This window comes from Drosophila eugracilis, unplaced genomic scaffold (genome assembly GCF_018153835.1).
Source record: "Drosophila eugracilis isolate 14026-0451.02 unplaced genomic scaffold, ASM1815383v1 contig_2154, whole genome shotgun sequence".
Classification (NCBI taxonomy): Eukaryota; Metazoa; Arthropoda; class Insecta; order Diptera; family Drosophilidae; genus Drosophila; species Drosophila eugracilis.
In genome coordinates this window covers 7,554,166-7,566,601 of record NW_024573038.1, presented here as the reverse complement: position 1 = coordinate 7,566,601, position 12,436 = coordinate 7,554,166, and the positions used below count along the sequence as shown (strand labels likewise).

Here is a 12,436-nt window from a genome sequence, read left to right as displayed (position 1 = left end):
TGGCAGCTTTCCCTTCTCTCTCTCTCTTTCGGATTTTTCCCAGCCCATTGTGGAGAACTTTTCTTCATTCTGCTGCCTGCTGATGGCCTGGTCTGGTCTGGTCTCGACTGGCCAGGTACCAGTTGTATTTGCTGGGCAATTGGCGATTGGCGTTTCATGTTGTTGTCGCCATCGAAGTCCTGGTTGTCTATCTATTGCACTGTAAGAAAAAATAGTATTCAAATGTTATAATATTAATTTAGGTAAAAATTTGATCATTAGGTATTAAGATGTAAGCTTATGTCGAGCTTATGTTAAAAACTTCACCATTTTTAGTTTTACTTATTATAAGTAAGAAAATCTATAACCCATTAATTTTCCCAACTGCACTCCCATAGACCCAATCCCAATCTTGGTCGACGTCTCTGTCGCCGTCGTCGGCTTTTCTTTAATTTATTTTGTCTCCTCATGCAACTCCAAGCTGCAATCGAAGCCAACTCAAGCTCCCAGTCGAAGGCTAACAATGTCGGCTTGTTGCATTTCTTTAATTTATTTGAGTTGCGATTCATTTGCTGCACTTTGAGCGCTTTCGCATGTCTGGCTGGGCTGTTTTTTGTGACCGAAGCTGCCTTATTGGGTTGCACTTTTAGTGGTGGCACACAATCGATCAGCAGTGTTCGTTCTGCAGAATGTTGAATCGATTCATTTACCCCTGACCACTCTGACCGATTTATGCAAACTCACTCTGGCCACCAATTAAAAGTTTTTTGGGAAAATGAAACCCATTGTTGGGGAAGTTTTGAGTAGAAAAATGGGAAAGTTGGTAAAATATTATGGCTTAGAAAAAAATACGTTAAATATTATGAAAAATCTAACCAAAATCAAATCGAATGAATTAATATATTGAAGGTTTTCTAGAGTTTGAAAGAATAAGTTCTACATTTCTGTATCTTCACATTGTTCACCCATTTAACCTACCAACTCTTGATGAAAACCAAAACCCAACTCTTGACATTGTCCTTCCATGTTTCCCAAAAGCCATATCCAAAGTCTATCCCCATCTTCCGCATGGCCAAAAACTAAATCAATCGAAGGATTATATAACTTGCAACGAAAACTTAAACTACTCCGTTGAAATTGCTGCTTACGTGACCAAGCGAATGCAGTGTCTACGGCAAATAAAAAAAGAAAAAACAAAACAACAACAAAATCAGATATCCCCGCCACAGCACACCTTGGTTTTCCTACCCCTTTACCTGCAATTTTCCGCCGTCAAACTGCCACGAACTGTTGAGCAGTCGAATCTTATTTGATTATAACGCTGAACGCCGAGTTCGCTGGCCGTTCATGAACTACAAAAGCCGCTGGCTGCGTTTCGTTCGCCGTTGCCCTGCACTGCGAGAAATTGTTCTTAATACTAAATTGTGATTTTGTTACAGGCCTATAACTTGTTAAGTACTTGTAAAATTATATGGTTATTTTTAAGTTGAGAAGAGAACTTATGAGCTCTTTCTTAGTTTTCTTTTCCCATGAGCAGTAGTAGAAACCACTATCTAAACTGATATAAATAAACCCCTTTAACACTGACCCCTCTATTTTTCCCTGTGTATCATGGCCTCGATGCGGTTGTTGGCTCTTGCTACCGCACTCACACTTTAGCACTCGCGTCAAAGTATCTTTCGGATGCAAAGGCGAAACGCACTGCGCCGAAAACGTGTGCGTTTTGCATTGCATCAGAAGTGGTCTCTGGAGAATAGTCGACTTGGTAATGCTCTAAGCTGAATAATTGGTAAATAAATGACATTAATTTCAATAATATCCAGTTAACCAAAACATTCAACAAAGCGAACTTTAAAAGCTTAGAGAATATATTTCTTAAAAGTTAAGGAAAACTTTTTCCTAACCAAATACTACTGGATTTTTCCTTAATTTTTGAGCACTATTAATTTGACTTAATGTTCATAATTATAAATTTCTGTTTTTAAAACATCAATTTGATTCTGTAAAGAATTAGACCCCAGCTAGCTACTTGAAGTCAGCGACATCGTTCGACGGCCTAGAAGTTTTTGCTCGCCAAACAGAAAAAATTGTTTAAAAATGCCATAAAAAAGGCAAACACAAAACATGCTTTACAGCAATGCAATTTGGTGCCTGTTTGCTTTGCATTTTTTCTTCTAGTTTCTGTTTTGATAAATGGGTGCAGTACTTTTATTTATGCATCTTGAGTCTCTCTCACGCTAAAATAATTATCTGCATTGCATTTCAGCGAGACGCATAATTCTAAATTTGCAGGCTAGTCTGCGGAAAAAAAGATTCACGACTCGTAACATATGTTCGGATTGGTGCTGATTGGATTTTTTAATTAACACATTAAATATATGTTAAGTAATAACCTAAAAGATATGAAACGTTTTTTATTTAGTTTTTATATTAACCAGATAAAATTACAGCCAAGTGGGGGCATAAAACAAAAACAAGTAGCCAGGTAGGTTTGATATGAAAACCAAACCATATTACTTTTAAGAATTTGATTCTCTTTACAGTAACAGCAGTCGCAGGCTTTTGCAACCTGAGTCTTGTATATTTTCCATGGCTTTCTCGATTATCTGGGACTGTTCTTTTCTGCTGAAAACTCGCGGATTCTTCTTCAGCTCACTATCCAGGCAATCCTTTAAATCATCCTCATTGAAGAATCGAAAGTTAACGATGGTGGTCTCAGCTGGTAGTTCCTGCAGCAATTCAAACTGCTCCCAATAGACTTCCGATTCCAGATTGAAAATGTAGATAACCAAGATCGTTTGATTGCGGTTTGGCTCGCTTTCGCGGTCTATGATCAATCGATTGTAGATGGGCACTAGTCCATGATCGCAAGTCGATAGATTATCGATGATCAGCAGATTAGCCCCGCAGTCAGAAAGACCATTGGCAAACTGCCTTACCAATCGAAATTTTTCCACCTCATCGGGGACTTCGGTGCTCCAAAGGTAGGAGTGGACATTTCTCGGCCAGGGAAACCAACGGCGCAGGGCATTGGCAGATAGTGTTTTTCCTACTCCTGAGGGCCCCAGAAGAGCCACAGATCGAAAGTTGCCAGTACTGTCCAGGGCTCTTTCCATGCGGGCCAATGCCTGCTCTTGATTAAGGACTACTTTGCCGATATTTCGAAAGATCTTCTTCAAGTCCAGAGTCTGTGGATTGCAATAGCTGTTCTGGATAGGGTTGAATTCAATTTAAAGAGTTTAATTTAAGTAAAAAGAAGTCATCTGATACTTACTTTTTGTTCCATATATAGCTCCCCTCCCAGCTGATCATCTTCCTGATCCAAGCCCAACAATCTTAAGGCGCCCATCCAGAGGCCATTCCCGTGCTCTTTGGAGGAATCCATCTGATCGGTGGACATTTTCATTCCAAGCAAGACTATTAGAACAATGACCACAGCCACCGTGGCCAGAATGGAAAGTCCTTGAAGGAGTTGCGAGTGACGGCTAGAGCGAAGTCTTTCTCGATGACGCCGGCAGCTGGTGCTCCTCAAGATACCCCTTTCACGGGGATCATCCTCGTCCGAAAAATCACCTGAATGACCTGGATCTAGGTTCCGCTGAAGGAGAAACCGACGGCGGTATGAATGGCCATTGGGGTCAAAGTGCGGCATTACTGTTTCATGAAAGTTTTTCCTCTGTACTTATCACTCTTTTAATTTTCTGTTATTGTTGTCGAATGAGTTTTTGTCTGCAGCTTCTGAATTTGTTTACTGATTGTGTTGGAGTGTATATGCTAACAATTTGAATTTAGTTTTGTGCTTAGTTTTGATTGATAAGTCAAAGAATCTTAGAAAGATCTTTCAATATAAAATAGAAGATGTGGCATAGTCATGGCACCAAAAGACTCTTAAATTTGTTTTCCAGCCAAAACAAATGTAAGCCACCTCTATAATGACTTTAATATCTCCTATAAACCACCGCAGACACAAGAACAACTCATAAAAGGCGAATTCAAAAGGCAAACCACTGCCAGATTGAAAGCGCTTACTCATCATTATCGGACATTGGCAATCAGCTGATTTGGAGCAGCAGACACGATCATTACCATTACGCTGGCGATTAACCCCGCACCCAAAACCCCAACTACAGCCGGCAACTGGGCCATCACAGTTCGCTCGAAAGCAGCTGGAAGATCTAGCGATCATGGTTACCAAACCAAACCAAACCAAACTGAACGGAGCCAAAGTAAGCCAAGCAGACCGACTAGAGCAATCCAAGCCAAGATGAGGAGACAAGACAACCAAAGACAAGACAAAGATGGGGACAGACAGACAATCAGCCAGCCAGCCATCCAGCTAGCTATTTTGGTGCCTGGCAACAAACATGGCTCAAAACGTACGAGACACTTTAGTAAGTAGTCGTATACCGGCAATAGGCAAAAATTGAGGGAATCATTAAGGAAAATAGTGACTTTTGGTTACTCTTTTGGTGATATGTTTCTTAGTTTTACTTACATATATCTTTAATCTTTACTGCGGGCAGCTCAAATTCTTCTTACGGCAGAAATACTAACATAACTACAAGAATCCGTGCACATACATGTAGTGACGCTTTTGTGTTGGTCTGCAGCTGTACACTGAGAGAAAAAAAAACACTTGTTTGCCTAACTAATTTATCACTCATAACTCTCACATCGATGGTCGACAGCAAAATAAACTCTAAAGAGAAGGAAAAAAGAATGAATTTCAGTGTAAGTGTTGGAGGACAATCCAGGAGAAAAAACAAAGAACAGTTGGAGACGGAATTAGGTAGAAAGAGGACAACGAAAAATTGTTATTGCAAACCCACATGCAGCGAGCATTTACAAAAACAAATGAGCACTCGGCGCATAGGCGTTGATCAGCCCTCTTCTACAATATTGTTTTTTAAATAGGAGGAATATAATAGATTTCCCCTATCAGGTTAAACTATTTATGTAATTCAGCATCATTGACTTGCTAGTTTAAAGGGTATTCCAATATTCGGTGTTTGTCCAAATGTGCCTGACTAACATGTAAAAACTCAGTGCCGTAACGGTTTATGAAAATCAAGTTGGGCGACTTGCAAAAGTGTCTTCATAAATCAGTCAACGCTCTGGGTACGAGCGTCAGCTGTCAGCCGGAGATCACTTGGAGCTCTGAAGTTTTGGTGGTACGGTTCGCTTGGGTTCACCGGTAATTACTCCACAACTCCGCCCTCTCCCTACCCCTCTAACCCCACCCAACCCACTCATTCGATGCCCCCTCAATAGCAGTTTTTATTGCCATTATGCTCTCTACATGACATGACACGGGGGGAAAGCTTTCGGGCAGGGTGAGAGTTAGTTGTTGGCCTTAGAAACAGACTTTTACCGGAGATGAGTGATGCCTAAGAATTGGAGAATAGCTAGAATCAAATTCGAATATAAAACATTCATTATATATTTTAAACTTTAAAGTAGCCAAAATGCCATCTCTAAGGCCAGCAGATAAAGAGACATTCAGTTCGGGTTCGGGTCTTGCCATATGATTTTGACAGCCCAACTCCAAGTTGAAGTTGAGGCTGAAGATGGGCTTGGGCTTTGGCTTTGGCTTTAACATTGGTTTTGGCCTGGTCTGGTTCGTCAGTCAGTCAGCTGCTGAGTCAGCTGTTATAATTGTTGGCAAAGCGGAGAAGTTTTTGCCAGTGAAACGCTTGCCGGGCTGAGTAAACTTTTATGGAAAATTTCCAACCTCAATCGGCATTAGACAGCATTATATTGTGGTTAAGCCATAAATTAAGCAAGCTTCATACATTTTTTTCAGCGTTTATTTAAGATATTTAAAAAAAAAAAGTAGTTTAGTAAAATAGTTGTCAGACTTTCGTTTATAAAGGAGTAATAAATGTTTCCTATTGATGACTGTTTGGGGTTTCCATCACTTTTTAATGACATTTCCCAGCACCTTTCTCTTTGGTGTTTTCCTATACATATGTATGTAACTTCTTCTATTATCCAACAATTTTGATCTCTCTTTTGCAGAATCAGAAAACGTGACGCTAACAAACTTGTTCTTAACCAGCAAGTCATCAAAACTTTTCCATCCAAAGGGAGTTGGGTTTTGGGCAAATAAAGAGTGGATAAATAATTATAAAAATATAATAAAATCAACATAAGTTCCTCAGTTTTCAATTAAGAAGTACATCAAAAGTAGAACAACGGGGTTCTTATATTAGATTTATTTATGCCTTTTTATACCAAAAACTCAAATCAAGAACAGATTATTTGATTATTTCGGTAAGGGATAATCACCAGATCCGAGAACATTTTATTATTATGTATTTAATCATAGTTTTACCTCATATACATACACATCTAACATAAATACTTATTCAGAAAAGAGAGGCCAACATATCTGACAAGCATTTAACTTTATTTATGGCTTTAAACTACTAACTTTATTTACCTAACCAGCCATTTCTAAAGACTAGCAAAGCTCTATTTATGGGACATTTCGCTTTGAGATGCAGATCTGCGAACGGTTGGCTATTGTGCTGAGCCAAAAACAAGGCAAAGACTTGAAAAGTGCAGGCGAAGAGGCCAAAACTGGCCAAACTGGTTGTCGGAGGTTGTGTTTTTTTATTTTTTTTATTTTTATTTTTTGAGGCCCACTACTGGAGTTACACACACTCAATTCCACCCGTACACCCCAGCCACTCCCCTTGATTTTGTGTGTTTCTTTTTCTTATTTTTTTTAACGCCCGTCCGTTGCGTTGTTTACGTTTAGCTTGGTTTTCTTCATTCCACGCTTGTTTGTTTTGATTTAAAAATATAGAAGAGAAAAAAAAAAAGGTTGGGCTAGAAAAACTGGATGCCCTGTTTGGTTGTTCTTGGGCTTAAAGTATTTGGTTTATTGTTTTTGTTGGGCCTCCTCCTAGGTTCCCTGTCCTCCAGCCGTCCCTCTTTCGATCCGTACCCCGATCCCGATGTCTTTATCTGCTGCCATGGTTTATTATTTCAAGTAGTACCGCTGGACTTGTTTGTTCATTCCGCTCTTTGTCCCACAAAGCCCAGCGAATTCTCCTCGGTTCGCTGGGAAGAGACCCCGAGACTTGGCCACGGAGCTACTACAGTACTTCACAATCCCATGGAAAACAGAATCTGCTGTGTTTGCCTGCCTGCGTAATGAGTTTCCACAGAGAGAGAGCCCTTCAACGGCTAGCCTATTTGGAAACCCTTTTGCCTAATTGAAATTCATGGCAAGTTAATCCAACAGCCTGCAGAAAAGCAGAAAAAGCACCTACGACTGCTGTTCATTTTTGCTTTGCTAGTTTTTCGACCCGTTTTACTTTCTAAACTGGAGTTGGAGTGCAAAAATTTAAAAGTCTTAGAAAGGGTTTTTTTAAGCTAGAAATGGTAACCAAAGTTCTTCAATTTTTAATATATTTTTTGATGTATATAAAACACTTACGATAGGGCGGTAATGGGTACACTACACCCGTGTGAATCGAGTTTTAGTCTTCTTGTAATGCATATCACTAAATGGGGTACGAACAATGATCATCTATAACGATGCAGTCAAGTGCGTACCATATTGCCAGCGGAACCGAAAAATTGGGGTCTTTTTGGGGGAGTCTTTAATTATACTTAGGGGAGATTAGGTCCCTTTCCCCCCCTTCAAGCACTTGTTATTTTCGAGAATGTTTCGATAGGGAGAAAGCGGAGAATGGATAGCTAAAATCAAGTTGATGGCAATGAATAAAACATTTTTAATGTGTTCTCTATTACGAATGTTACACTGAGGAAATTGGTAGGGCAATTAAATGGTTAATAAATAAGCTAGTATCATGAGGAATACCATTAAATAAGAGCATTAGAAGTCATATGTAAATGTAAAAGAAATCAAATCAATTTTTAGAACTCGACTTTTCACTAATTGAGCGGAAACTATGAAGTTAAATCAAAGAGTTTCTTAAATATTGTTTAAATCTTTAAATTTTTCTTAGTGTTCAGGCAGATAAATGTCCTAAAACATTGCCGTCTAATTAAAGTCACAACGTTTAATATAATTCTTCATCTAGAGGCTCTACCCTATAAACAGAAGTTTCAACGGAATCAAATGCAAATGTGTTGCCAGCTGCCGCAGCCATTTCCACATCCCTCGGAAATAATTGTGCTCTATAAGTGAAAACATGTGGAAAACAGATCGAGAGCCAAAGATCAGCTGCTCCAGATGTAAATCGGAAAAACTATATCTCATCAAACCGAAGTTTTTATATCCTAAAAGACACCCGTTTAAATTCAATTTTTCTGCCTTTTCTGTTGGTGTAAAAAAAAAGGCAACTTTGAGTTCCTTAAAAGCAGAGATTCAGGGCAGAGATTCCTTTAAGATTCGTGTCCACTGGCACCGAACCATTTCGTTTTTCCAGCCTTGGTTTCTGTGTGAACTTATTAGCATAATGAGTAGAAATATTGCCCGAGCAGCACTCGCTTTTCTCTGGTTTATTTGACAACTTTTCCTAGCTCTTGGTTGACTGCCTTCGTTGGCCATTTGGCCTTATGTCCCTTTCATCTCCTTTGGTCATTATGTTAATAAGAGCGAAAGGAAAAATTCTGCTATGTCGCCGCTGGGCCAGATCTCTCTGGTAACCTCTCTCTTGATGGCAGCCGAGTGTCCTTATGATGGGACACGGGATAGGACAATATCCACCGATGGCACCCATAAAGTTTACTCTCAACGAAAAATGTCGATTTGTTTTAATGCCAACCGGAACTAAGCGGATGGAAAGTGGAAAGTGGGTTGCCGGGATGTTGGTCATCATCGGGCTGGGGGGCATTACTGCCCCGCCGCTGGCAACCGAGAAAGGGTGTAATGGCCAACGGAGATGATGAACAGCTTGGCCATACAAATGGACATAATTATTTTGACAGACCTTCTCAGAGGTCACATTTGGTACTATCAGTGTTTCTTTTTATCTAGTAAAAAGTCAGTTTTCCTACAAATTACACTGTTAGGGGGGGCTTAAAGGCGAAAGAGATGGCAAATTAGTTGGTAAAATATACTTGGATAGATTATTTGGAATATATTTTAGCATTTTTAAGTTGCTTCGTTATAAAACAATAGTAATAATAATGGAGCTTATATCAGCAATAAAGATATCATTGGTTGTAGCTTAAATCAAGACCTTTTTTAAATAATTTTTTGGATATATTAGCTTGGTTTCTGTTTTTATTTAAACTAAATAATTTGTTATACGTTTTTTTTTATTTCTTAGGCTTGGTCTAGAAGTAAACTGCAGACTGGCCAAGTATTTTTTTAAGGACTGTACACGGAAAGCCGGAAAACGGTGGGGTAAAATGGAATGAATACGAAAATTGCGCCCAACCTGCCGCCTTAATGACGGCGATTAAAGTGCAGTGGCAGGCGGCTGTTGCCAGATGTACCACACTGCAAAAAATATAGTTTTCTTAGATTAAGGATAACAAGTAAGAAAGATATTTTACTTCATCTGATCATGAGTATCTTCCCATACTAGGAATGTATTTGATTTTGTAGCGATAAAGCAACTTTTTAATATGATGGATTTATCTATTTAGCTTTAAGTTTTTTATTACTCCACATGAAAACATATTTCAAAATCTTCCCTAATTAAAAAGAAACATATTTCCCAGTTAAAAAACCAAAATGACTTTTTAATTTAAAGGGAAAATATTTTTTACTAGTGAAAAGCTGGCTGAGTTGGAGGATGGGACGGTGACACATTGTGCGATACATGAAAAACTCGTAAAGCAAAAAAGGAAACAATTACAGATGCGAACACACACACATACACACACGCGCCGTAAGAAACACAGACACAGACACACACGGGCTTACCTATGTATATGTATTCAAATACAGGACCAAAGGATGCTGTGTGTTTTATTTTGTGGGGGGCGTCGTTATAAGCGAAGTGAAGTGAGCGGTTCGCAGATGTTTGAAGGATTTCTATTACATTTTCGTTTTGTTTCAGCGATGTCGTGGCTGCTTTACTTGTATTTCCCTTTTTTGTCCTTTTTCTTCTTCTTCGTTTTCCCTGTGCTGAAGAGTGAAATTGCTTCCGCCGCACTTAACGGTGCGCAGCACTGCCTCCATCTACATCTCGGATTTTTCCTTCATCTGCCCTCGTCGCTCCAGTCCTTCTTCATTTGATGCCAAACATTTCCGCAGCTCGTCGCATAATTTAATGCAAATACTCTTACCGCTCCCCATTCGCCAAATTTGGTCCAGTGTTGTCATTGCAAAAAGCTGAAAAAGTACAAGGAAAAATTGGATAAATGATACGAAAATAGCTTCCAAGGATGGGTTATAAAGCCAGAAGAAAGGCTATCTTATAAACTTGGAAACCTTTGATGAGCTTATCGTTTGACATTTCTTAACTTTCTTTTTGCAGAAATTAATTTTAAAAATATAAAGTTTAAACAAATTCAGTTAGTTTTCTTATTGTAAAATCTTATTGAAGATTATCAAATTTTTTCTTTCCATCTTGAGGTTAAGTAACACAAATTAGGCTAGAAAATAGCCAAGTCGATAGTCCTACTTTACAGCTGGTTGTCCCTTTGTCGGGGTTTTTCATCTTTGTGGCAATTTTCCCCCCTTTCGCACTGCGTGCGGCACTAAATATCGATTTTAATAGGAAAGCTGGATTTTTGTGCATCTCGCTGGATGTTTGTCCTTGGGCTGACCTTTGCGAGCTGCATCCTGCATCCTGCAGCCGGCTCTTGGCCAGGTCCTTGAGCGCTGCTGGAAAGCTCCTTGGGCAACGATGACTTTCAGTGCCAAACAAGTTGGTAATTTAAACGGAATGTCAATTTCGCTTCACCCATCGAAGCTTTACTTGACTTTTGAAGCAAAAGGAAGTCTTATAATTATTGTCATTGCTTCCATTCCAAGGCATTACATTTTTGTAACCAATGAATGGGATATTAAAAAAACAGAATATCTAACAAATATTTCGGATTTACATTCGTCAATTTGTGTATGCACATAATTTGCATGGATGTCGACTACAAAGTGATGTCCTGACTGCGGAATTAGGCGACATGTGCCGAGGGAAACCAACCGAAATTCAAATATCTCTCAGACCAAAATTTAAGTATGCGAATTTGAATGCTAAAAAAAAGGGATAAGTCCAACTCGCTTTGAAAATAAATAAAAAAAAAAAAATAGAAAGAGAAAGAGAAAGAAACAAGGAAAAGGGGCTTATGGCGGATTTATTTGGCAACACACGTGTCTATGTAGTCCGCAAATCCCACCGTCTAAAAAGCATTTCCCCTCCGGATCAAAAACCCAACCTCACGTAAGGCAAACACAGGTTCACGCAATCCAAATATTACCGGTGAGCACTCTTAAAAGATACAAATTTGCAAAATACACACAACGCAGAAATCGTGGGCAGAGTCTTAAGGAAAATATATAGGAAAATGTAAGCAGGTTCGTGAATGAAAACATTCCAAGATGATAAGCCCAAGCTCGATTTTATAGATACAAAATCATAAAAACTAGTTAACTAGCTCCCTTAAAAAAAACTTCTCTAACCCTTATTCATATTTTTATTTAACTTAAAGTTGAATTTTTAAAACCTCTCCTAGTGGCAAGTCTATACCAATACCAATACCAAGTAGATCAGACCAAAGCTGACAAGTTTTCCGATGGCCCAGCAATCCTAGCGCATTTCCCAAGCCTATTTTACCCGCCAAACGCTTTTCGCTTAATGAGTTTTCTACTTGCGGTTTCGAGGAAAATTTGCGCAAAAATGCGACTCTTTACCTTTAAGTGCCGCGAGGGGGGGGGCGAAATGGAAAATGGTTTTTCGGGACGTTTATGGGGCGTCGTGGTTTCTACCTTAGCGGTGAGTAGTGAACAACACAGGGACCGTATGTAGTATGCTGTAAATGTTTTAGTGGTTACCGCGTTTAAGTCATTAGAGAAAATTCTTAGCAACCCGGAAAAGGGGTTAGGGTGATATTTGGTCACAGAATTTGAATCTCAAAGGTAGCGAGTTAGGCGGCAGTCTTTCGATGGCTGTGACGTGTCCTATAGGTGAGGGAAATATTTTGGGGTGGATGGGAAAAATCATTAACAACAAGTTAAATTTTTACTAAACATGTGAGGTATTCAGGGGACTTTTAAAAGGCAAGAAGGCTAGTTTTTTGTATTCTAATTTAATATTAAAAATGTATTTTTTTGAGTTAAATTGATAGAAAATAGGGAATTCTAAAGAAAAAAGTGAGTGCCGAGTTTTTACACATTTTTCTGAGTTTTTCTCTTTTATAAGTTAATTTTTTTGCAAAATTGCAAGTAATTAAACACAAGTATGTTTCCGCTCAAACTTACAAAGTAATATAAAGTAATAGCCTACAAAGTTGTCAGTTAAACTCAAATAGCTGGCTCTCTAAGAGTGCAAAATGTATGGCAAACAAACCCCTTCGGCCAAGGCTC

The 12,436-nt window shown here is 39.0% G+C and overlaps 1 protein-coding gene across 1 annotated transcript; it reads right to left on the bottom strand.

The window, feature by feature from the left end:
- Positions 1-2,368: 2,368 nt before the first annotated feature.
- LOC108114006 lies at positions 2,369-3,773 on the bottom strand. The gene is made up of 2 exons (XM_017224752.2): positions 3,254-3,773; positions 2,369-3,188 (listed from the first exon to the last, which is right to left on the bottom strand). The coding sequence occupies exons 1-2, from the start codon at positions 3,629-3,631 to the stop codon at positions 2,517-2,519; spliced, it is 1,050 nt and encodes a 349-aa protein (XP_017080241.1). The 5' UTR covers positions 3,632-3,773; the 3' UTR covers positions 2,369-2,516.
- Positions 3,774-12,436: the final 8,663 nt, after the last annotated feature.

Bases quoted from the DNA above. Each gene is read 5' to 3' on its own strand.
- LOC108114006 (XM_017224752.2), bottom strand. From the start codon at position 3,631: ATGCCGCACTTTGACCCCAATGGCCATTCATACCGCCGTCGGTTTCTC. The intron at 3,189-3,253 runs GTAAGTATCAGA...AACCCTATCCAG, and splicing joins AGCTATATATGGAACAAAAA to AACAGCTATTGCAATCCACA.